Genomic DNA, 27,219 nt, shown 5'->3' with positions numbered 1-27,219 from the left:
AGAAGTATATGCATCAGAATCCTCACTTAATAATTCACAATCATTCACTATGCTCAAATACTGAAAGCAACACAATAAAGTCAAAGAATATAATACCATCCCAAATATGAAAGTACAAAAGTAAAGGGAGTAGGAGGGAAAATTCAAACTCCACTATAATTCAGAAATAAATATACACAGAAAATGGTGATTACCAAGCAACTGAATTTTCTGGCTAAGAAAATTTTTTTCATTATACCCCAAAGCACCAAAATGGTGCTAAGACATATTATTCTACCTTCTTGCCATAGTAAGGAAACCAAAGTGAAAGTAAGTTTATTTTCCTCATGGTTTGAGGATCTTATTTGAAAATTAGTTCTCATGCAAAGTGCTATAGATTTCATACAGAATATTTTATACACAAAGCACAAAAAATGATGATACACTTGCATTGACACTTGAACATAACCTGGAATTTTTCTTTTACAACAAATTCCTTTTAGTTTATTTTTTCATTTTCCTCCTTCATATTTAAAAAACAAGTGCAAAATGAAGCAAATTATTTAATTATAATTTTAGTTGATGCATATATATTAACTCCTCAGGTAATTGTTGGAGAAATACATTTCACTATGACTTGAATTGGTTGAATTGAGAAGGTAGATCACAGGATCAAAAAAGCTAGTCTAACCTATTCAGTTTACAGAAAAGGGAAACAAAACCCAGAGAAGTTAAGTGATTTGCCAAGGGACACACAGGTAAGAATGGGATTTTTATTCAGGGACTATGTTGCTACCTTTATACCACCTTGCCTCTGAAGTCCAGGGTTTACATGGAAAGGGAAAGACTGATTAACACTGGTAAATGCTAACGTCCTAAAAAAGACAATATGCATTTCTGAGCATCCAAGGATTTGTACATAAGCAGCACAAGAAAATTCATTCTTTGTATTCACGGGGAAGCAAAATTTTATATTCTTAGTGGAAAGAAAAATTTACAAAATTAACTCATTAAGGTGCTGGTACAAATATAGTCATAATTCCAAAGTGGTTTAAAAAATATTTAATTATCTTTATAATTTACCTATTCCCTAGAAAAATAGATCACTGCCAGACAATCAGTTAATAGAGTCTGGTTCAAAGAGTGTGGACATTTTGGTTACTTTAATTGTCTAATTACTAATTGCTTTCCCAAGTGGTCAAATGTACCATTCCACAGCTCCACCAACAATGTACTAATGTTCCTAGTTCCATACCAGTATAAATGATGTACTTTTGCCAACGATTTTTTCCCTGCATTTTTTGAGATAATCCTTTGGGTTTGGATATTTTCATTTGTAATAAGTCATTATGTTGATTACTGTCCTAACATTGAACCATGTTTATATCCTTGGAATAAATTCCACTGGAGCATACGGAATGATTTCTTGGATAAACTGCTATTGGCTGTTTAATAGGATTTTGTATAAACTTTATAAGTCCATGTTCATTAATGATATTGGTCTATAGTTCTTGATTTAGGTATTAAAACTATATATGTCATTCTGTGGATAGAGAGCCAGGCCCAGAGATAGGTGGTTGACATTCAATTCTGGCCTCAGACACTTCCTAGCTATGTGACTCTGGGCAAGTCACTTTAACCCTCACTGGCTAGTCCTTACCGCTCTGCTGCCTTGGAAAAAATATATAGTATTGATTCTTAGTGGCCCATCTTAAACAAGTGTAAAATAATGCTTCAAAACAAATTCTGGAGCTATAGAATCCACTAAAGAATGGGGTGAAACAATTTTCCAGGACAAAAGAAACTGGAAGGTAGGCAGGAAAGGTCTGTCACACCAACATACAACAAATGGAGCACAGTCTAGTGTGGGCAATGCTCTGACACAACAGCAACGAGCAAGTTGCACTTCAGGGTACTAAATGACTTAGCTATTCACAGCACTACAATGATCCAAGACAATTCTGAGGACTTATGATGAAAAATGCTATCCACCTCCAGAAATAATCTGAATGCAGATCAAAGTAGTCTTTTTTTTTAAAAACTGATTTTTGGGGGGAGCAGTAGGGGTGGGGATGTTTTCTTTCATAGCATGACTAATTCAGAAATAAGTTTTGTATGACTGACCATGTATAACAAAAAATTGCCTACCTTCTTAAAGAAAAGGGGGGGGCTGGAGAGAGGAAAGAGGATTTTTGAAGTTGGAACTCAAAAATTAAAAACAAAAAAAAATATTGAAATGTTTTATAAGTAATTGGAAAAAACAAAATATTAAAATAAAGGGGAAAATGTTATTTGTCTCATAAAAAGATTCAAAATAGGTTCTTTGTTTCTCAAAAACAAAAAAACAAAAACAAACAAAAACAAACAAACTCTACCTTATATGTCTTGAGAATTGATAACAAGTATTGGGTTCCAAGGCATAAGGGTTAGGCAACTGGAGTTAAGTGGATCACTCAGGGTCATGCTGTTTCTCATTTTCAAGAATAATTTTGTGAAGAATGGGAACTATTTTTTTTTTAAGTTCAGTAGAATTCTCCTGTGAAACTGTCAGGACCAAGAGGTGCTCCCCCTTTTTATAGCTGGAGCTATTTCATTTTTTTAGATTGGGTTCTTTAATATTTTTTAAGGTACTCTGTTATTGGTTTTTTAGTGTATAACTGTCCACGGTATGCTCTGATTACTTTTTTCTTATTTCTTCTGGTTTTTTCTTCTGTGATTTCACATGGCCATCTCATGGAGTTGGGAGGTCTACAGGTGTTACACATGGCACATGTTTTCAGTTTTTTCAATGTGTTAATTACTTGTACTGATTTTTTTTTTAATCCTCTCAACATACTAGGTTGAACAGGATGGCTCTCTGGGAGGGAGGAATATTTGGAACAACAATGATGATGTAACAGGAAATGTCAATTACAAAATTTTAAGTTTCTTGGAGAAGATGAAACTTTAAGTGAGACATGAAGGAAGCCTGAGAATATATAGGAGAGAGGTACCATTCTCTCTGGAATCAGGCAACTGAGTATTAATTCCAAGAAACAACGAGGGAAATAGATTCAATGAGAATTGCAGAGTACCTAGAGTCAGGTGTTAAGAAGCATAGAAGGTAGGAAGGGGCCAGGTTATGAATGGGTTGGAAGAAACCGAGGACTAATCTTAGAATTAACAGGGAGTGATTCAAATGTATTGAATGGAAAGGTGTTGTGATCAGACGTGTTTTCAGGAGATTAATTTGATAGCTGACTGAAGAATGTAATGAAGTGGGGAAAGACTTGAGACAGGCAAATGAACCAATAAGGTTTTACAGTTGTCCACATATAAAGGGAAGGGAAAAGAGAGAAACAAAAGGGAAACGGAACAGTAAGCCTGGGTGCCTGGGAGGATGCTAATACCCTTAACAGTAATAAATAGGAAAAGAATGAATTCCATTTTGGAAATGTTGAGTTTAAAATATCAATGGAACATCCAATTTCATATTTGTAACAGGCAACTGGAGGTAAAAGACTGGAAATCATTCTGCATGAACAAGGACAGTAGATTTTTCCCTTTTTTTTAAAAAATAAAAGGCTACCTCACATAACCAAATGGAGGCTATTATGAAGCAATCAGTAGACCAGATAAACTAAAAGATTTGATCATAGGAATTAATTTGGCATCATGAATGAACTCAAAGATCACAGTACACCTTCTTTAAGCCCCTGGTAAATGATAATATAAGTTAATTAGAATTCAATGGAGTTCAATGTATAAGGTCAATGTCTCCAATTTCTGAAAAAAAAAAAAGATATCTCCTTTCTAGACTATGACTCATGGTTATGAGATAATAGAATGGTGAGTTCTCATTTCCCTAGGTAGGAAGGTAAGTCAAATCTTATATAACTCATTACAATAGAATGGTGATTGTGCATATTCATTCATGTGAATTCTGTGTCAAATAGCATCTGGAAAAATCTAATTTTTTCCTAATGTGTTATCCACTTAACCTAGTAAACAAATCAGATTAATAGAAATTAATAAAACAATTATTTCCTGGCTGCCTGATGATAGATATAAACATATCTAAAAAATCCAATGAGGAACACACATTCTATGTTTTTTTTTTAAATATTTCCTTTATCACATAGCCACCTCTCACTGGTACAGAAGAACTAGAGGCTTTGATTTTTAACATTTTCATGTTTTCTAAGTGCTCCCTTAAAATATTAGAAGACAACCCATCTGACAGATTAGGGAGATAGTCTATACTTAAACACCAAGATTACATCTTTCTCTATAAATGACTTCCCACCTTTTGAATTGATAATCAGATACTGAAATAAATGAGGAAGTCACATCTATTCCTCTAACATAAGACAAAGGTGACCTTGGACACTGCCATGACAATGCAATGATATCTTTCCCCAATAGCACAGGGTCTAAAACAGAAGAGAACAAAGCATGTCTCTGAGAATCACACATAGATTTTATTGCCCGTTTGGGGGGCCATTGTAAATTCCTGGCTCTAATCCTGGATTATTCCCTACTCTAACATGTAGCAAACTCTTTGGGAAAAAGTTTTGCTAAAATATGCAGTTATAACAAGAGGACTGCTTAAGAGCCAACACCACCAAAGGCAAGGATAATGTAGAAGTCTATGAAAAAATTCCCGGAGGCAACTTCTGATTGCAGGTATAAATCACTATTTATTTGATAGAGAAAGTATGTGGCAAGCTTTTCATTACTTACAAGTACTACTACCAATGTAATGATTTAGAATATAAAGTAAAACTAATGAAGTAAATATATGTATAATTACTTTTTATGAAAATATCTCTTACAGTATTACATAATTATATTATCAACACTTTTCTATTCCCCCTACCTGAAAAAATATTCTAGAATAAATTTATCCACTGCTTTACAGTATATTTTGAGATCGGGGACTGTAAGGCCTCCTTCCTTTGCATTTTTTTTCTCATGATTTCCCAGGATATCCTTGATCTTTTGTTCTTCCAAATGAACTTTGTTATGTTTTTTTCTAATTCGGTAAAAAAGTTTTTTGGTAGTTCAATGGATATGGCAATAAATAAGTAAATTAATTTGGGTAGGATGGTCATTTTTATTATGTTAGCTCGTCCTACCCATGAGCAATCAATGTTTTTCCAATTGTTTAGATTTAGTTTTAATTGTGTGGAGAGTGTTTTGTAGTTGTGTTCATATAGTTCCTGTGTTTGTTTTGGCAGATAGATTCCTAAGTATTTTATATTATCGAGGGTGATTTTAAATGGAATTTCTCTTTCTAATACTTGCTGCTGAGATGTGTTGGAGATATATAGAAATACTGATGACTTATGTGGGTTTATTTTATATCCTGCAACTTTGCTAAAGTCGTTGATTATTTCCACTAGCTTTTTGGTTAATTCTCTAGGATTCTTTAAGTAGACCATAATATCATCCACAAAGAGTGATAGCTTGGACTCCTCATTGCTTGTTGTAATACCTTCAATTTCTTTTTCATCTCTAATAGCTACTGCTAGTGTTTCTAGTACAATGTTAAATAATAGAGGTGATAATGGGCATCCTTTTGTCACTCCTGATCTTATTGGGAAGGCTTCTAATTTATCCCCATTGCAGTTGATGTTTGCTGATGGTTTTAGATATATACTGTTTATTATTTTTAGGAAAGGCCCTTCTATTCCTATACTTTCTAGTGTTTTCAATAGGAATATGTGTTGTATTTTGTCAAGCTTTTTCTGTATCTATTGAGATAATCCTGTGATATTATAAAGCAGTGGTCATCAAAACAATTTGGTAATGGCTAAGAGACAAAAAGGAGGATCAGTGGAATAGACTTGGGGTAAGTGACCTTAGCAAGACAATCTATGATAAGCCCAAAGATCCCAGCTTTTGGGACCAAAACCCACTATTTGATAAAAAATGCTGAGAAAATTGGAAGACAGTATTAGGTTTGGATCAATATCATACACCCTACACCAAGATAAACTCAGAAGGGGTGAATGACTTAAGTATAAAGAAGGAAACTATAAGCAAATTAGGTAAAAACAGAAAAGTATACTTGTCAGATCTTTGGGTAAGGAAAGCAAGAACTAGAAAACCAAGCAAGAATTAGAAAAAAAAATCACAAAATGTAAATATAAATAATTTTGATTACATCAAATTAAAAAGTTTCTGTACAAACACAACCAATGCAACCAGAATTAGAAGGGAAGCAACAAATTGGGAAACAATCTTCATAACAAAAACCTCTGACAAAGGTCTAATTACACAAATTTATAAAGAGCTAAACCAATTGTACAAAAAAAAAAATCAAGCCATTCTCCAATTGATAAATGGGCAAGGGACATGAATAGGCAATTTTCAGTTAAAGAAATCAAAACTATTAATAAGCACATGAAAAAGTGTTCTCAATCTCTTTTAATCAGAGATGCGAATCAAAACAACTCAAAAATGACAGCTATGGAAAGTAATGAATGTGGGGGGGGGGCGGGTGGCAAAGTCCAGACATTAATGCATTGCTAGTGGAGTTGTGAATTAATCTAACCATTCTGGAGAGGAATTTGGAACTATGCCCAAAGGGTGCTAAAAGACTGTCTTTCCTTTGATCCAGCCATACCACGGTTGGGTTTGTACTCCAAAGAGATAATAAGGAAAAAGACTTGTGCAAGAATATTCATAGCTGTGCTCTTTGTGGTGGCAAAAAACTGGCAAATGAGGGGATGCCCTTCAATTGGGGAATGCCTGAACAAATTGTGGTATATGTTGGTGATGGAATACTATTGTGCTCAAAGGAATAATAAAGTGGAGGAATTCCAAGTGAACTGGGACAACCTCCAGGAAGTGAAGCAGAGAGAAAGGAGCAGAACCAGGAGAACATAGTACACAGAAACTGATATACTGTGGTACAATCGAATGTAATTGACCTAACCATTAGTGGCAATGCAGTGATCCTGAACAACTTGGAGGGATCTACGAGAAAAAACACTATCCACATTCAGAGGAAAAACTGTGGGAGCAGAAACAAAGAAGAATAACAACTACTTGAATACATGGGTTTAGGAGATGTGGTTGGGGACATAGACTTTAGATGAACATCCTAGTGCAATACCATACATACCAACAACATGGAAATAAGTTTTGATCAATACCCAGTGAAATTGTGCATCAGCTACAGGAAAGGTGGGGTAAGGGCAGGGAGGGAAAAAATCTGATTCTTGTAGCCAATGTTCTAAATTGACTAAATAAATTAATTTAAATTAAAAAAAAAAAGATTTTCTTTAAAAAAGATTAAAAAAAATTCATCCATAACATCATATTATTTTCATTTTAAAGTCTTAGCATTCTAAGACAGTTTTATATTAGAAGAGTCGAGTTCCTCCCCACTCATCTATACCCCTCCCAAAAAAACATGAGAACTAATATTCTCAGAGAATGATGGAACTCAGCAGTTCATAATTCATGAATGAAGATCTAGAAAAGGCCTTCGAGATTGTCTTCTAAAATCTCTCATTAATAGAAGAAGAAACAGATGTCAATTGCAACTTTGCTCAAAAATCTGAAGTTTTCAATATGAAACAGAAGTAAGGCCATCCAAATTCCTATCTTGTGAAATAAAGAAGAAGCTAGGAAATTTGCTTTGCATACTGAGATGCCAATGGAAACAATACAAACTTCCTTGGATGCATGAAAAAATCATTGTACTCTATTAAATTTCTAATTTTCTGAGCACTTATTCTACCTTCCAAAAATTATTTTTAATAACCCTATGTTTATTCCAATATAAAAGAAGGTGGCCAAAAAGGAAGAAGTTAAAGAAGGATGAGAGGCAGTAAGAACATCACACCCTTCCATATTTTAAAACAATTTACTCTCCAAACATATGGACATGAGATTCTAGATTTACTGAGTAGATCTTTTGTACATCAACATGTCTCAACAAATATGAACACAATGCCCTTTGATCCAGCCATAGCACTGCTGGGTTTATACCTCAAAGAGATCATAGGGGAGAGACTTGTACAAGAATATTCATAGCTGGGCTCTTTGTGACAAAAAATTGGAAAATGAGGGGATAACCTTAAATTGGGGAATGGTTGAATAAATTGTGGTATATGTTGGTGATGGAATACTATTGTGCCCAAAGGAATAATAAACTGGAGGAATTCCAAGTGAACTGGAACAACCTCCAGGAATTGATGCAGAGCAAAAGGAGCAGAACCAGGAGAACATTGTATACAGAGACTGATACACTGTGGTACAATCGTACGTAATGGACTTCTCTACTAGCAGCAATGCAATGATCCAGGAAAAATCTGAGGGACTTATGTGAAAGAGTGCAATTCACATCCAGAGAAAGAACTGAGGAAGTAGAAACATGGAAGAAAAACAACAGCTTGATCACATAGGTTGATGGGGATATCATTGGGGATGTAGACTCTAAACGATCAACCTAGTGCAATTATAATAATATAGAAATAGGTCTTGATCAATGATACATGTAAAACCCAGTGGAATTGCACATTGGCTACAGGGTGGGTGGGGGTGGAGCACGCACATGAATCATGTAACCATGGAAAAATACCCTAACTTAATTAAATAAAAGTTTTGATTTAAAAAAATATGAACACAACATGAAAGATACTGAATTGAATCTTAAAATCCAAAGTATTATTTCTATTAAAATAATAAAAAATAAATTTTAACAAAACAATTGAATGGAACAGAAGTACTTGAAGGAGAATATAAGAAAAAGGATATAAAGAAAAGAATCTAAATTGGCATCAGGATGAAAAACAGTAGAAGAATGTGATAGATGAAGAAGACACTTTTTGAATTATTGTTTTCTAAGCCATTCCCCATGCATCTGTGAATATTTTATTTTTTTGTTTTGTTTTGTCTTTTTACTAGAGTTCTCATATCATTGGTATTGGCAATTCTTGGTAATGTCTAGTGATGCAGATCAGTACCTGCTCTTTTATATAGAGTGACTTGCTCTGGCCACACAGCCAGCATGTGTCATTGCAGTCAAAGGTCATTTGGATTAAATCTCTAATCACCAGACCCAGGGTTTGTAAACTCATAAAAAATGTTTTAATTACCTCATTTCAGTATAATTGGTTTCCTTTGTTAAGTCTGTATATTTTATTTTATGCTTGAAAACCATTATTTCAAGAAGAGATGATCCTAATTCAGACCGGCAAAGGGATTCATGATAAAAAGGTTAAGAACTTCTGTACTACACCAAACTGCCTCTCTCTAATGGCAATATTATGCATTACATAGGAAGTGGGGACAACAGCAAAGTAAGGAAATGCCAAGCTGGGTAGTATACAACAGGAACTCTTAAATCACTTAATATTGCTATTGTAGTTTTGATGAGGATTTTCAGGAATGTTAAAATAATCACCAATCATACTCTGGCAATCCCACTTGATTGGGTTAGCACTCCAAACAGTGTGATGAAACAACTCCTATGAATCTAGGAAATAGATGAGGTGCCATGGGGTTTTAAGCTGGCCCTATTGGTGACCAGCTTGACATCAAGGAGAGAGGAGCAACTTGTGTGCTTTTCTCTTCTAGTACTAGAATGGGGCAAGATATGGAGGAACAAATCAGAAATACCCATTCCATTCCTTAACTACTACAAATGCTCGTGGAATTGGCCTTTAAAGCAGGAAAACTACAAATGTGATCTGCTCCAGTTTCATAGCATATAAAATTAGAAGCACATCTTACCAGTTATAAAGGACTTTAGATGGCTTTTTTGTCAAAATTAGCTAATTCACCTGTTTAATAGTCCACAGATCATTAAATATAATAAAAATACTATAGTGACTTGTCACAGAACTGTATCTATACTCCAGTGAACAAATAAAGTATTATTATTGGTATTAATATTATTATAGCTAGTATTTAAATAGCACTGTTTTCTGGTTTGCAAAGTGCTTTGTATATATTATTTCATTTAACTGTTATGACAATCTCCTTATTATATTTTCCCTGTTTTACAGTTGAGGAAACTGGGATGAAGTGAGGTTAAGAGTCTTGCTCAACGCAAAAGAGTTTCTAAGTGTCTAAGGTAGGATCTACACACCAAGTCCAACATTAACAACAAAGTTTTTATTTCAGGAGAACTTGTCAAAGAATAAGAATGAGGGAAACATCTCTTTGCATTAGAGCCCACCAGAAACCTTCAAGTTTAGTCAAGAAAAATGGAGAAAATTTCAGTTATCAACTTAGAAGGGATTTATACATCACTTCATTCAATTCCTAATTTTCTAAATAAGGAAAGAGAAAAAATTTTAGTGACCTACCCAAGGTCCCATGGGTAGCTAAGTGGCAGACCTGGCTTTGAAATTCAAAAGCTCCAAGTTGGAGACAACCACCAACTTCTCCTCCAATAAAAATAACCAACCCTAAGTTTCCAACAAGTAAGAGGGCAAGAGAAATTTGTAGCAACTTGTAGAGTTATGATTGTGATTTTTTAAAAACCCTTCATTCTTAGAATCAACACTGTGTATTGGTTCCAAGGCAAAAGAGTGGTAAGGACTAGGCAACAGGGATCATGTGACTTGCCCAGGGTCACACAGCTAGGAAGTGTGTGAGGTCACAGTTGAACCAAGACCTCCCAGTCTTTAGCCTGGCTTTCAATCCACTGAGCTGCCCCTTTCTGATTGTGATTTGTAACTGTCAAGTAACAATTATTTATTTACAAGTGGAACCTTAAAGAATACATTTCCTATTCTTCAGAAGTCCTGCATCAAAAGCTGAGTATCTGAGAGGCACAAAGAATGTTTTTATAGCTACTACTTGCTGAAGGGAAAGAAGAAGCTGAGAAATGAAACAGTCTAGTAAAAAAGTGTCCAAGAACAGGATTTGGATCTCTGGGTTCAAGGCTTAAAATAGAGGAAAAGGGGGGGGGGGGGGGGCACGCGGCGCACTTGCTCCAAGATGGAATACAACTAAAAGAGTTAGTAAAAGACAGACAGACACTATTGAATAGATGGTAAGTACAAGCCAGGAAAAAGACTATCAATTCAGAGAACCAGTAAATAAAAGGACAAACAACTAAAAACAAACAAAACAAAAGTTTCTACCTCAAATATCTAGGCATAATATGCAGTAAATAACTTAAGAAAGTCTAACAGAAGAAGCAAAATTAAAGTTAGCAATTATCACTGAGACAATAAAATGTAGTTCGTGATTGGAACATGGTATGTATTTACAAGAAAAAGGGAGTTGGTAAAATAAGATATATTAAGATGATATATAAAGACAAGAGGTCCTGGGTTTAGTTCTGGTCTCAAGACACTTCCTAGCTGTGTGACCCTGGGCAAGTCACTTAACTCTCACTGCTCAGCTCTTGTGGCTCTCCTACTCTGGAACCAATACAAAGTATTGATTCTAAGATGGATGGTAAAGATTTTTTAAAAATTTAGATTACATATACTCAGATTAGGGGATCCAAAAATCAGAAAGGAAAAAGAATTGACCACAATCAATTGTATGAAGATTTGAAAAAGCAAAAGTTTCCTAAAAATGCAAAAAAGAGAACCCAAAACAGTAATAATTAGATAGGAAATTCTAGAATCCTGGAAGTATGATGATAATGTACTAATAGAAAACTTATATTATCTGAATAGCTATTGGAGTGCTCACTCTACCAAAAAACAACAAAACTGATTAAAATCTTGCCTTAAAGCTGGAGAACTTCATTCTTCAAAAGTTGGAGAAAAAACAAGAGAAACAGGAAAAATTTCTTCCAAAATTAGAAGGGGAACTTTTAGAAGAATTGTTCACTCCCACAGAATGAAGAGGAAAGTCAAGTAAAATCTAACATAACCTCTAAGATTTTTGGATAGAAGGTTCTACAGAATTCAGAAATGACTTTTAGATACAATTTCTATAGGGAATATTTATCAAATGCCATCTTGTTAAAAACTGAATTCAAAGTTATAAAAACATTCTTGTGATAGCAAAAAAAAAAGAAAAAAGTAGATATGTACCAACTGGAGAATAGCTAAACAAATTCTGGTTCATGGATAAATCGCGGAATATAACTATCATAGGAAATTATAAATATCAACAATTGAGAGAAGCACGGCAAGGTTTATATGAAATAATGCAGACAGAAGCAAGAAACAATATTAACAATGCCTACAGCAACATGGGAAAGAAAAAGAAATTGACCATTAATTATAATTACCAAATATAACTCCTGAGAAAATGTAGTTCCCTCTCCCTCTTTGTAGATGAGGAGGACTATGGTATAGAACACTTCATACCTTGAGATATTTTAGTCAGATATGGTAAACTTTTTCTGTTTAATCTGTTATAAGGTTTGGCTTTGCTGGGTAGGGAAGGTGATATAAAAACAAAAAATAGAAAAGAAAAAAGAAGATTAGAGAAGAAAATACAAAAAAAAGAGGGGGGGTAGTAGATTTTGTATTAACAATACTGAGAAAAACATTCATCACTATCTTTGCCTATGATCATAGAATTAAAGAAATCACCAAGTCCAATCCTTTACAGATAAGAGAGGCCTAAGAGATCTGCTCAGTGTTATGTGGTTTTAAGACTCTTGTTAATACATTTTTGAAAAATAGTGGAGGTATGGAGGTAAGAAAGGAGGAATAAGTTTGTCCTCAAAATAGTATTTGTATATATTACTCTCTTTTTTAAAAAATTAAGGTATAACTGATGAAAAGAAACAGTTCAGTGAATGCAGTGTGTAAGAAGAAAAAAAGTCGGCTCAGATCAGTCAACCTATCATATGAAGCAATCACATTATTTAACCTCTTTGAGCCTCAGCTTCCTTATCTCTAAAATGGGGATAATAAACGATCATTTCACAACTTGCTTATGAGGGGGAAAAAAAACCTTTAAAGTACTGTAAAAATATACAGAATTACCAGTATTCAATAGAGAGAAATGAATGGACAAGCCAAAATAACTGACACTAAGAAAAAGCAGCCACATTTTAAAAAAATTCTCTCTAAATGTGGGTGCCCCTTTATGTCCATTAGAGATTCCAACAACAGCCAGTATTAAGCACAAAGACAGTTCTGTAAGCTCTTCCATCTGTAGAATTCTGCCAGTTGGAGCTATTAAATGTGCAAATGCCCCATTATTCCGGTGCTATACCCTACCCTACCCCACCCCCCACCAAATTGAGATCACCAACTTAAGTAATTTGTAAGAACCTGGGATAAACACAAATGAGTAGGATAAAACTAAGCCAAGTCCTATTATTTGTCCTAAACCAGTTCTGTTCCACTCTAAAGATGTGAGGGTCTGTGGTATTAAAACTCCTGAGTCAAGCCACCCTTTTCCTCCTACCACCACACTAAATAAAGAATAAATTTAGCAGTATTTTTCATTAAAGCTCAGGATGTTATTGTTAGAAAGGATGGAGGGGGAAGCAGAAAACTTTGCTAAAGGAAAAGTTCTCTCCTAAATTTCAAGTATCAAAGTAATTAAATGTTTCATTTTTAGAAAATTGTTTTTGCCATCCTTTATTTTTGGATAAGGATTTTTAAGATTTGAAGTACTTGACGATAAAACCTTGCCCATTTAACTTATTAACAATATCTAATAAGACAAATTATTTTTACATTTTTCATTTTAAAGTATGACAACAGACGATGGTTCAAAAGAACAAAACAGCAGCTACCACCTTGTATAGTCTGAAATTCTGCCTGTTACTACACAAATTATGCAGGCTCATTCCCATTAACGCTATCTTTTTATGCAGAAGAAGCTATCCAATTCTGGCTTTAGCAAGCATTAAAAATCATCACTTTGTTATTCCAGCTCACAGCTATGTGGCCTTCATGAATGCTGCCTTTATCATAGGACTAGGTCCTATTTCCTATACTAAAGGAATACAGCATATTTTTCTATTGGGATGACTTCCCACCCACCCCCATCTATTCTTTTTTTAAGGAAAAAAACCCCGAAGTATTAGTGATCTTGCATGATCACAATATGCAGCACAATGCTTTATAACAGTAAAGCTTCTGGAAAACCCAAACAAAAGAGACGTCACCATGTGACGTCAGCCTATATACAGTTCTGTGTGGTCGCAGCACATAAGCAAATCCATTCTTGTACCGTTTCTCGGAAAAGCTTTTCAGTAAATGCACTCATGCTACTACAGGAGCTTCTCGCTGCAATAAGCTACCCATCTGCCATCAACAAGTTAAGACTAAGAGAACTAACAGCTGTGCAAAAGGACGACCAAAGCTTCAATTAAACAGCTGAACAGACGCAAGAGGAGAAAAATAAAACTTATATTCAGTACAGATTCAAGAATTACAACATTGTCACAGAAAATCAAGCCAATGAATTCAAAAGGAATATCCTAAGGGGAAAAAAATAAAGCCTAGTGGACTCAATTTTACCCTGATATCCTAGGATACTGAAAAAGAGTAAATTATTCAAAGGCTACTGAACGTTCGAGCCTTTTTCAGACTTACTGCTTTGAGTCTACGACTGAATGCAACCTCCAATGTGCTCAAAAGAATGGGTAAGTTTATGCATTTATAAATCTTAAGCAGTGAATATCCTTTATTTTAAAAAGTCAGTGAGTTAAAATTTTAAAAATGAAACCTTTTGGATATATTTTTGGATTTGCTATTTTTCAAAGAGCAAGGCTGATTTAGAGGGACTACGAGCCATCTTTTTTTTTTTAAAGGATAAGTTTCGTTTTAGTCTATGAGGATTAGCTTTTCTGCAATGCATGAACAATAAGTTATGTGCTTTGACCATGATGTTGTGCTTATCTTTTCTGGTCCATATGATCTGATGAAAAATATCCTATCTTGTTGTTTCCTTAAATTATATTCTGCAGGCTTACATTTCAAGTGGCCATTAGGGGCTCCTATGCTGGCAGCGCTATATGCAATGAGTGTGGTTTTAAAAATGCTGCCTGCCTTGGGCATGGCTTGTCCACCAAAATGCCGCTGCGAGAAGCTGCTCTTTTACTGTGACTCTCAGGGGTTTCACTCAGTGCCAAACAACACTGACAAGGGCTCTCTAGGTTTGTCACTGAGGCACAATCACATTTCTGAACTTGAAAGGGATCAATTTGCAAGCTTCAGTCAACTTACTTGGCTCCACTTAGACCATAATCAAATTTCAACAGTTAAAGAAGATTCTTTTCAAGGACTCTATAAACTTAAGGAATTAATCCTAAGTTCCAACAAAATATCTTACTTACCAAACACAACTTTTAGCCAACTGCTTAACCTGCAAAATTTGGACCTATCTTTTAATCAGTTATCATCTCTGCATCCAGAACTGTTCTATGGCCTTCGGAAGCTGCAAACCTTACATTTGCGTTCCAATTCCCTGCGGACCATTCCCGTTCGCCTTTTCTGGGACTGTCGTAGTTTGGAGTTTCTGGATTTGAGCACAAATCGTTTGAGAAGTTTGGCTCGCAATGGATTTGCAGGATTAATCAAACTGAGAGAGCTTCACCTAGAGCACAACCAGCTGACAAAGATTAATTTTGCTCATTTCCTACGGCTAAGCAGTCTGCACACACTCTTCTTACAGTGGAACAAAATTAGCAACTTGACATGTGGGATGGAGTGGACCTGGGGCACCATAGAAAAGCTTGATTTGACTGGAAATGAAATCAAAGCCATCGATTTCACAGTGTTTGAAACCATGCCTAATCTTAAAATACTTCTAATGGATAACAACAAGCTAAACAGCCTGGATTCCAAGATCTTAAATTCTCTCAGATCCTTAACTACAGTTGGCCTCTCTGGCAATCTGTGGGAATGCAGCCCCAAAATATGTGCACTGGCCACATGGTTGAGTGGTTTCCAAGGTCGGTGGGAGCATTCAATACTGTGCCACAGCCCAGACCACACCCAGGGAGAGGATATTCTAGATGCAGTTTATGGATTTCAGCTTTGCTGGAATTTATCAACTACTGTCACTGCCATGTCTACAAGTTATAAAGATCCAACCACTGAATACACAAAAAGAATAAGCTCATCAAGTTACCATGTGGGAGACAAAGAAATCCCAACTACTGCAGGCATAGCAGTTACTACCGATGAACACTTTCCTGAACCAGACAATGCCATCTTCACTCAGCGGGTAATTACAGGAACAATGGCTTTATTGTTTTCTTTCTTTTTTATTATTTTTATAGTGTTCATCTCCAGGAAATGCTGCCCTCCTACTTTGAGAAGAATTAGGCAGTGCTCAATGATTCAAAACCACAGGCAACTCCGATCCCAAACACGACTCCATATGTCAAATATGTCAGATCAAGGACCATATAATGAATATGAACCCACCCATGAAGGACCCTTCATCATCATTAATGGTTATGGACAGTGCAAGTGTCAGCAGCTGCCATATAAAGAATGTGAAGTATAATACCTACAAGTCATCAAAAATTACATCAGATAAGTAACCTATTTTAAATTGTAGGGGGCTAAATATATAACTCTAATTTTTACAAATGGTGACATTAAGCCTAATTTTCCAAAACAAGTGGAGACATAGTTTTTGAAGTGGTGAAGTATTTTTTATTTTTATTTTTTAAATGGAACCATATTTTAAATGTTAAAAGAAGCAATGATCACATTACTTTGCACTCCTATTTGAAAATCTAAAAATGCTCACTTCAAAATAATGTAAGAAGTTTCATGTTATGTAATTATACCATCATGTGTAAACATTTATACTAAAGTCTCCAATGTGCTACTTTTTCTACTGAAAATAGTCTAGAAAGAAAGAAGTGAGCATGAAAGAATACAGATCGTAATCTGTTCCACTGTGGCTATCTGATCTCATGTATTACAGCTGGCTCACTAACTATAAAGGAAGACTTAATGAAAGATTTCATATGTGATTGTAATTTGATATTGACTCAGATCTATAGTCAACAGTCCCATCTAAGTGGAATTTTGCATATAATGAGAAATGGCCCATTTAAAAGCCTCTTTGCCCAAGTCTATCCACAGTCATTGCCTAGGTTAGTGGGTATATGTCAAAGCTTACATTACAAATTCAGAACATTTTATATAATTTGAATGGGCTTGGTTCAGATGCTTAAACAAAGATTCAACTGATTATGAAATAGTCTCATTATGGTTAAATCAATACTAAATAATTACACAGAATCATTAGGTTTCTGGTTTGACTTTTACAAATCTTTTTGTGAAATTAGACAATTACTTAAAATGGAGTGGTAAAGTGGCATTTCCATACTAATGTACTCAAACTGACATTTAAGTATAAATGAAAAACCAAGATTAACTGGGGGTTGGGGGCTGAAGAGAGGGGAAAACCACAAATGAGTCAATGCCATAATCCCATGACATTCTTAATCCAGCCAGAAGGCTAATTCACATAATGCTGTTAACCACTTTTCCCAAGAGAGGGGGTTTAAACTCTATACCCATCCTTTTGCCTGCTTTTAAATCATTAAAGAACATTTTAACTAACTGGCTAGCAAGATGTTAGGATACAAATCATCTAGAAAATCACTTCTTAAAAACACTTATGATTAAGACAGATCTTTTTAAAGAACAGCCTTTTATTTAAAGCATTCTCAGAATAAAGGTGAATGTTACTTAAAAGTAACCTGTTCTGTCAGAAAAACATGTTTATACCTATGAAGCTACCTTGGTACCAATGGTATGAGGTAAAGAAAATTCAAACATTATAGAATCTGAATGGCTCAAAAAAGAACTGGTAAACCAAAGTTATCAAGCAGGCAAAATTGGGATGGATATGGACAGTCAAATATACTGATGCACACTGGTGAATACAACACCATAGAATAATAATGGTTTACATACACACAGGTGAATTTTTAAAAACCCAATAATTCAGTGGGTTAATATAGTTTTAAACAATTTAGTGATTACTGGGAACTAATGGTATCAAACTTCTCAGACAGAAAAGACTTGCCTATTGTTTTAACTTCAGTTTTGATAGAAAACAATTGGTAGGAAAATTGGGTTTTAGAGGCCAATTCCAAAATCATATTTAAAATTTTTCTCATTAACTAAATATGATATATCTGTAATCATATGCAACTGTAGGATCAAATCACCCATTTGATTTAAATGTGTTTTATTTTTTAACCCACAAAGAGATGCCCGAACTCTATCCCCCAGAACAGCCAAAAGTTTTCCTTTTAGTCCTTCAATTAGAGTATCTACTGGCATAATATTCTTCAATGAGGACAGTTTTTCCTATCAGGAAAATGGAATGTCAGACTACACTGGTGTGCCTATCTAATGGAATTATTGTACTCTGGTTAACCATTATAGCCTTCTGGAGTAAGATAGAGGCTTGCATACCTTGTGCCCTCCCACCCCCTTTTCCCTCCTATGTCATTAAAGGAACAAAAAGATTATAAATTATGGTGTAATACAATTGCCTTTTGGAAAGATACATTTAATATGGTTAAAGCCATATTTTCTTACACTGAAGCTTATGCCTTGCTCAAATGCTGTGCAGCAAACAAACATCACCTCATTTCTTGTTAAATCATATACTGCATTTGCCTGTATAAGTGCAAAAGCTGATTTTACAAGATATGCAAGAAAGCACTAGTCACAAAAATCAGGATCAGAACTTGACTGGATAAAATACCAGCTCAAGGACTAACATCCAACGCTGTACCTAAGGGGCAACCATAGTTGTTTTGTTATTTCTGATCATGACAAGTTGCTCTAGGCACAATGAAGGCTTCATGTATGGTGATGAGTAATAAGAATATTTGTAATAATTTTGATCACAAATTAGCAGTTAGTTGAAACTGGTTTTCTTAAGAAACAGCACAGAAATCCCAAAAGACAGAGAAAGCAAATGAGCTATCCACAGGTTAAATTCTGAGAACTGACAGGAAAAGCTGGTTCTGTAACCTCTGAGGAATAGGATGTGCAAAAGACCACCAAGAGGCACTTTTCAAGTGGATCGTAAAAAGATAAAAATTATTCATCTTTTTTTTGCCTTTTGTAAAGAATGGAAAGAATGTGAACAACCAAACCAAATACCTATTTTCCTTCTTCACTAATGAGCGCCTTCCTTTTCCTATAACCCACAGAAGGCATGAAAATCTATTTAATTTTGATCTCTTTATGCTTCAGCACCAGAAATTAGGTTGTTATTCATCTGTGCTCTCTCTTTACAAACTGACTATTGTCAAACAACAGCTCAGTATTTTGTTAATTGAAGTCAAATGACTATTTTTTTTGTTAATTTCTCCTACACAGAAAGTTTTATATCATTTTTACTACATAGTCACTGAAAACAAAATTGAACCTTTGGTATGATGTTATACCCACCCAGTAGCCAGGAACCCAGTAGTCAGGAACCATTTATATACATGGCTTGATCTTGTTAGAATTAGAACTTTACATGGGATTTCTATCACTTATTGAAAAGGAAAAAAAGCCAGTATAATTTACAAATTTATAAAGCTGAGCTAGAGAGAGCACTCACTGCCAACAATTGAAGGCAAAGATTCTTGTTTTCTAAGCCAGAAATCTGCACTAACATTCATAATTTCCTACTGTGCCTAAGTTAATTTTTGCACCAGTTTAATGAATAGAAAATTGATTAAATCTCTCAATTTCAATAATTATAAAACCCATCTGCTTACTCTAAGACCATGCAGACCTTGGGTTTTTTCAGGCTTTCCTTGATCCTTCCAAAAAAACATTCCCCTGTTGAAGCAAAGAGGTCTTAAATCTAAAATTTAACACTACAGAGAATACAATTTTTAAGGCATACTTTCTGAAATAAGGAATAGTGATCACAAAAGTTTTATTGTATCTCTGAACCTACATAAAATGTAACACTCCTATCATCATTTTCCTAACACACCAATATAGTTAAGGGTAGTTTTCATATCTTATTCGATAAGTAACTGATTGAGAGGTAAAGCATAGAACACTGGACAAATAAAAGTCCACATCTATCTAACCTGAGACAAATTCATGATCTAATAAGGCCAAAACCAAATATAAAAATGACTGTTTAAGCTTTCATACTGATGATGTAAACATCTGAAAAGCTCCATCTGTTACTCTTTTCAACTAATCTTTGTTCCCTTAGTGATAAAAGTCCACATATAAGGAATGCTATAGTAATTTTTTCTATCAATAATGAACCTGGAGACTAAAAAGTGCAGCCCAAATGCATTGTGTTCAAATCACTTCTGAGAGCCATTTTGGGGATATGGGTGGGGACAGTAGGGATATAACCTGGGGTGAGGGAGCAGGGGAAGGGAGGGCTGGGGGAGGAAGGGAAAAATAAAGTGCAGTGTACAGGAAAGTTTTGCTATTAAAATTGTGTATACTGTAAGAGTGAATGCCTCTTTTTTTAACCTTTCCAATATATCAATCATAATTCATGAAACTTAAAAACAAGTTTTAACTATGACCATAACATGATGAAGAGTTGTTTTATAATGTTCTTCACCTTGACAAGGGGGCCATTTGATAAAAATTAGGTAGCCACACTAACTGCAAACACCTCTAGACATAAACTACACAAAAAGGGCAAATGATCATTACGCTGTTATAACTGCCCTAGAAAGAACAACAAATAATTGCCTGATCTTCCAAGCTTTTGCAGTCAGGTAGATGAATTGGGGCAGAAGGAATGAGGTGAACACCCCTTACCCAGCCTAGCAAGTTACAATGACAAGAAAGCCCTGGGAAGATTCTCATAAATGCTTAGTTAATAGACTTATCTAAAACAGTAGAGACTTAGTCCCAAACTGAAGAGACTTGATGCTTATCATACAACATGCCCTGGTATCAGACAGTAGCATAGGTGGACCAAAGAGAAAAGCACATGCTTGTCTCTCATTTGGTGGCATTGAAGGACCAGATAAAGGGGCTCTTTTGAGCTTGTGATGATACTGATAGACTACAGAGATAGAATTTTCATCTCAGGACTAGGGCAACAGTTCTATCAGTGCAGACAGCAACAAAACATACAATAGGCTGTGTTAATTTGTATTTCTATTTTTAAGTTAATCATAAAGGTGAAAAAGTCTCAAAGCATTCCACTTTAGAAAATTAATATCAGAGCTGATGAGAAAATAATTTCTTATCAATGAAAATAATTTTAATCTTTAAAACCCCTATGTAATAACTAAATTTGACTTCTTTATCTCTTACTTTAATTAATTTGCCAGGATACTGCAGCATTCTCAGGTTCCCACTCAAATTTATAAAAAATCTCTTGCTTAAGTGATTTTTCCTTTCTTTATTTAAATATATGTAACCAGCTGGGTACTCAATCCTGTCTTAAAGAGACAAAATGTACTACAATTATCTTTATAAAAAAGATAGGGGGAAAAAAACATAAAAGAAAAATAAGATGGCCTAAAAATGTCTCTGAAGCAGTGGTTTCATCTTCTTGTTTCACATGACCATCCACTATAAACACTAAGAAATAGCACCAGTAATTGATGTACTAAAATTTCCTAATTCTTTCCTTTTCCTGAAGTAAGTGTTAAAGAGCTGTGAAACCATTTAAAAGGGAATGGGGAAAAAAAAAAGAGCAAGGGCCTCAAACCAATTACCTGAACCACACTTTATAAACAGAGACAACTGTAAATCTCACCCTAACTGGTCCCATCAATGCAGGAAGCAAAAATTCATCACTACAATGAATTTTCATAACCTTCAACTTCCAACATTTCTTTCCCCTTTCCATACCTACTAATGGGGTAGTTGATGCACATGGAAACTAAAAGGAGTCACAGGACAGTCTTCACTTTAGTGAGTACCCTTGATCAGTACCCACCATAATAAGAACCTACACCCCTCATTCATAAAATAAAATATAAACTTATAATCCTGAATGTTTACCAGGAGTGTAATGGAGTCAATTCAAACCAGCTGGTGGCTAAAATGTCAGTTTGAGCATTTACCCCACAGAAATCAGCAAAAGGCTACATACAAATCAGGTCTTGATTTACCATTTTATCGATTTTCTGAATGCCAAGAAAGGATAGAGGTGCATCTAGATAGCACAGCAGATGGAGACTGATGCCCAGAGATGGGAGGACCTAGGTTCCAATCTATCCTCATAAATGTCCTACCTGTGTGACCCTGGGCAAGTCACTTAGTGGGGCTTCCCTAGCCCTTACCACTCTTCTGCCTTTGAACCATACACAGTATTGATTCCAAAATTGAAGGATAAGTGTTAAAAAAAAGAAAAAAGAAATGTAGAAGTAGATGAGGCTAATTCATATTTCTAAAAGGCCTCTCACTACTTGACAAATATTAAGTATCCTAGACACCATCTCCAATAATATCTAAACTATTCCTAAATTTACTTAATTTGACCAGGACCTAAAAAATTAATGCAAACCATTAAAAGGAAATAATTACTGACTTAGCTATTGAGTTGAAAACTGCTGGTGGAGATTGAAGTTATAAAGTCAAATGACTTCACTCACTACACATAGGGAAAAAAAACATAAATATCTGGGGGGGGGGGGGGAGGGAGGGAGGGGAACTGATGTAATCTATCATTAACCTGAGATATAACAACATAGTAGAAGAGAGCCAGACCTAGATACAAGAAATCTGCTATCAATTTTCTTTAAGACAACTATTAGCTGTATGATTGTGCCATTTAATCATTCAAAGTTGCCATTTTCTCATCAGCAAAATAGGCAGTAATACTTGTAGTACCTATAGCTTACAAGGTTGTTGTAAAGAAAGTATTTTGCAAACCTTTAAGCAACATGTATATGAGTCATTATAACATCTAAAGGCCATTTTGTTGCTTCTAAGAATGCCCCATTTTCTAGTTTTATCTTCACTAACCAAGTCAACATAGTAGTACCCATAATGTAGATTTAATTAGCTAGAGTTCTAACTGTGTCTTGACAGGTTGACTGTACTTTTCACAGCTACTATTCATATAATGCTGGCTATATTATTATCTAGCAGTCAAGTAATTTGCTGTAAAAGAATGTATAAGTGCCATTATTGTGGTTCAATTCTTAGAGTCCAGGCTAAATTTTTAGACATTCAGAATCACTACTCTAAAATCCTCCAGAGTGATTCACTCAAAATTAGGTAATATGCCTTTCCTGTCAAATATAAATCATATAGAATGATACATTCCATCTACTATCTTAAAATGGGGTGGGGGGGGGTACACAGTGGGTGGATAGTGGGCGTTTAAGGGTGGAGAATAAAAAGGAATTGGAAAAGAAAAAATAGAGGAAATCTCAGACATGCCCTTTTGTCAGACATTCTAAAATTTCTCATTAAATTCCTCCTGTCTGATATTCCAACCTTACGTTCTCCTCCTTTCTTTTCTCCAAATAAACTATTATGTACCTGTTTTCCCTATTTCTCCATAAGTCCCAAGTTTACCCTTAAAAACTATTCTTACTGGTGGGAGAATTCAGTTATAGGCTAAATAAGTTTGATCAATGAATACTCGCCATCAAATGAAATATAATTTAAAATAAATTATATTCCCAAAATGTAGATCATATGGGAAATGATCCATTCCTTCATAACTAAAGTGGAATCACTTTGTCAAAATCAAATTTTGACTGATGAGGACTAGACCTCAAGATTTAAATAACAATTCTCTTTGTAGCTTAGGAAAAAAAGACACAGTGCCATTAACACCTCAAAGAGCCTACAATAAATAATTAGCACACTGTGGAATAAAGATCTCAAAAATGAATTGGAAAGGTAAAATCTCCAAACAAATTTTAACACTCCAAAACCTATCAAGAAAAATGGGAAAAGCGTGCACGCGCACACGCGCGCGCACACACACACACTAAATGTCTCAAGAAAGTTAGTTCTTGAGACTCAGGATTCAGCCAAAATAATCCCCCTGAAATGTGGCTTTCCAGAGGTCTTTGTAGGCCTTAATCTCCCCTATCAATGTTTTAGACTTCTCTTGGTAAATATTTGTAGAGAACTAGGCTAGATTTTTACATGACATTCTATTTAGCATTCATTTAGTTCCCAAACTGATGAAAGGCACCTATGTGCATCATTCAACAATGACCACTCCAAGGTTGTCAAGCCACTCATGTTTCAGGCAATGAAGGAACAAATAACACATCAGGAGTGATCAGAGATCTAGTCAGATTATAGATCTAGGGAAGAGAGAGTCTTTAAGAGTCATATAATCAACCCCAACTCATTTTTTAAAAAGAGAGACTCCAAGAGGTTAAATGACTGAACTAAGGCTACCCAGGCAGGGTGAGCTGTCAGAAATGGAACCCAGTTCTTTCTCTGCCTCTATAGCTTACTTCTACTACTATACCACGTATGTTCCTTGTCACAATGCAAATTTTTTTTAATTTGAAAAATGAAATTTTTCTTTCTCTAATCAACATGTTTATTTTTTCTTGATTACAAAAAACTTGGGAAAATACAGCAATAATATTTGGTTTTCCTCCCATTTGTGAAATGGGAAGTTGTCACTTTTTCTTCTAGATATTCCTTCCAGGCCAACACACAACGCTCATTGCTTTCCAAAAGCATGATCCAAGGCCCAACATCCCTCAGCCCACAACAAAAATTTGGATCTTTGATATTTCTTCTTTTACCACATTCAACTTTGACACAAGACAAAATTGGCTATTTTACATCAACGAGGATTGGTAACAAGGTTATTGGTGACAAGATATAAGGAGGAGCATAACATCTAATCCCCCATCCTTTTTTTAATGGAAATCCTTACCTTCTGCTTAGAATCAATACTGTACATTGGTTCCAAGACAGAAAAGTGGTATGGTCTAGGCAATAAGGTCTAAGTGACTTGCCCAGGGTCACACAGCTAGGAAGTGTCTAAGGCCACATTTAAACCTCAGACTCCCAGGCTCTCATCCTGGCTCTTAAACCACTGAGCCACCCTACTGCCCCAATTCTTTTTCTAATAAAAGGTTGCCAATATATTAAATTAATAATCTAATAGAATACTAACTTGTTAACTTTGATAATCTGAAATGAAATGCCAAGTTCTGTCCTATACAATCTTTTAAACTTATTTAAACTGAAATCCAATTTAAATTTTTGCTGACTCATCTACAAAGAGAAAAAGGCTTGGATAGACATTACCTTTTTTCTGTACTAGATTTAAATGCCAAATATTTATCAAATGGCACATCAAAATCACCACTAAAGTTCTGAGCAGTTGAGGATTAATTTTAAAACATTCCTTTATTGATAGTAAATGGGTTTAAATACAATTTAAAATAATGTAGCATAAAAACAATGCTTATTTTGCTAAGTATTTCCATACATACATTGATTTAAGAAATATAATGTTAATGGCTATGAAGTAATTATCAGTTTGCCACCGACATTAGCAATCAGCAGAGGAGGTAAAAACATGCTGTCACTGTGCCAGAACAAAATAGCTAAAGGGTCTGCAAAAAGAATCCACAATCACTACATTATGCTTTAAATATCCAACAAATTGGTACTCAGGTACATTGCATATATTATTTGTAATTTCAATGTTTTTCAAAGAATCAACAAGTTTTATGTGTGTACTAAGTACTAGTATGTACTGAGCATGATACAGGGTGGTATGAAAAAAAATTTTTTAGAGATGTTTCCCTGTTCCCAAGGAGCTTATAATCTGAGATGGAATTAAAATACTTGAAACAATTATCAAATACAAAACAGGATATAAGGAAATACTAAACAGTGTGGTACAGAATACTTCTATTGAATTTGAGAGAAGGAATAGACCAAAGAAGTAGAATTTGGAATGGTTCCTAAAGAATAGGTAATGCCATCTTGGGAAGGGAAGGTTGGGAGGGTGGGAGAGAAAATGTTTCACAAAATATCAGAAAATAATTATTAAAAATTTATATCAACATATATTCTGGATAACAAAATTTAAAATACTAGTTAAAGAATACATAAGATTTAGAGAGAAATGCTAATACTGACAAGAATAACAGCTTTTATGTGTTGCTTCAAGGTTTGCAAAATACTTTACCAACATCATAACAGGTTATTGTTGCAATGCAACAACCCTAGGGATAAGCTCATTTTATTATTATGCTCATTTTAAATATAAGGGAAAGAAGGAATACAGAGCTTAAGAGGCTTGTCCAGGGCCACACAACTATTATTTTTCTTAGACTAGATTTGAACTCAGATCTTCCTGACCACAGGTATAATGTTCTATCTACTGGGCATATAGAGGATGAAAGAAAGAACAACTAATAAGTTGAAACCAATACATAGAATGGCTAACAAGGGGTCAGAGTATGAAAAGTCATAAAAGGCAAAAGTAAAAATTTCATTTCAATGAGTTCACAATAAGAAGTAACATTAAGGTAAAAAATGGGAGGAAGATTAGTTTGGCAGTTTTCTGGGATTTCCTTAACAAAATTTTATATAACAAAATAGATTCGCCAATAGAAAAGGGCCAATGGGGGAAGTACAGTTTGAGTAATAAGCAAAGTCTTTTAAAAGTAAAGAGGTGGCTCAGTAGATAGAGAATCAGGTCTGGAGACAGGAGGTCCTGGGTTCAAAGTTGGCCTCTGACACTTCCTAGCTGTGTGACCCTGGGCAAGTCACCAAGGCCATAATTGCCTAGCCCTTACTGCTCTTCTGCTTTGGAACCAATCAATATACCTTATTGATTCTAAGACAAAAGGCAAGGGTTTAAAAAAAAAAGTGGTGATGGAATGACAAGTGGGAAGGAAATAGGAAGAGAAAATGGCATACACAGGGAGAGGCTTACCTCTGTAGTTATTCCCTAACATTTTGGTATTAGGAGGTGGGTGAGGTAAAAAATAATATCTTAAGAATTACACTTATCACAAAACATCCCAATAACACTCCTTAGCCCAGAGCAGAGAGAAGAGGAAGAGAGGCAGTTATAATAAAAGCACACCAGAACTACCTATTAGAAATCTTTATCCAGTCTAGAAATACTTTTTGGTAAAATTATATCAACCAATAAATATTTACACATTTTCCAGCACTTTTATGTGGTATAAAATTCTCATTAAAGATTCCCACACATTTTTTATGCAAAGAAAAGGCAAAACTTGAGTTCACCTTTATTCAGTATAAGAGGTACATAAAAGGTTGCCATTAAAATCAATAGGCTTTCTAGAGACGAAATAATTGTTGCATACGACTATCAACTGTATCTTTCTGCTTTAAACATAACCCCACCCAAAAATATTAGGGGGAAAAGTTATTCAACTCATAAGGATTTTTTATCTCCTTTGTG

At 34.9% G+C, this 27,219-nt stretch overlaps 2 protein-coding genes across 2 annotated transcripts in view; one reads left to right on the top strand and one right to left on the bottom strand.

Moving 5' to 3' along the window:
• CTNNA1 (catenin alpha 1) overlaps positions 1 to 27,219 on the bottom strand; it is a 158,522-nt gene that overhangs the window by 51,039 nt on the left and 80,264 nt on the right. The window lies entirely within an intron of this gene.
• On the top strand, positions 13,752 to 20,319 carry LRRTM2 (leucine rich repeat transmembrane neuronal 2). Its single transcript, XM_007473685.3, has 2 exons — positions 13,752 to 14,500; positions 14,825 to 20,319. The coding sequence occupies exons 1-2, from the start codon at positions 14,497 to 14,499 to the stop codon at positions 16,369 to 16,371; spliced, it is 1,551 nt and encodes a 516-aa protein (XP_007473747.1). The 5' UTR covers positions 13,752 to 14,496; the 3' UTR covers positions 16,372 to 20,319.

This window comes from Monodelphis domestica, chromosome 1, assembly GCF_027887165.1.
Source record: "Monodelphis domestica isolate mMonDom1 chromosome 1, mMonDom1.pri, whole genome shotgun sequence".
NCBI classification, from domain to species: domain Eukaryota; kingdom Metazoa; phylum Chordata; class Mammalia; order Didelphimorphia; family Didelphidae; genus Monodelphis; species Monodelphis domestica.
This window is presented reverse-complemented; position numbering and strand designations above follow the sequence as displayed.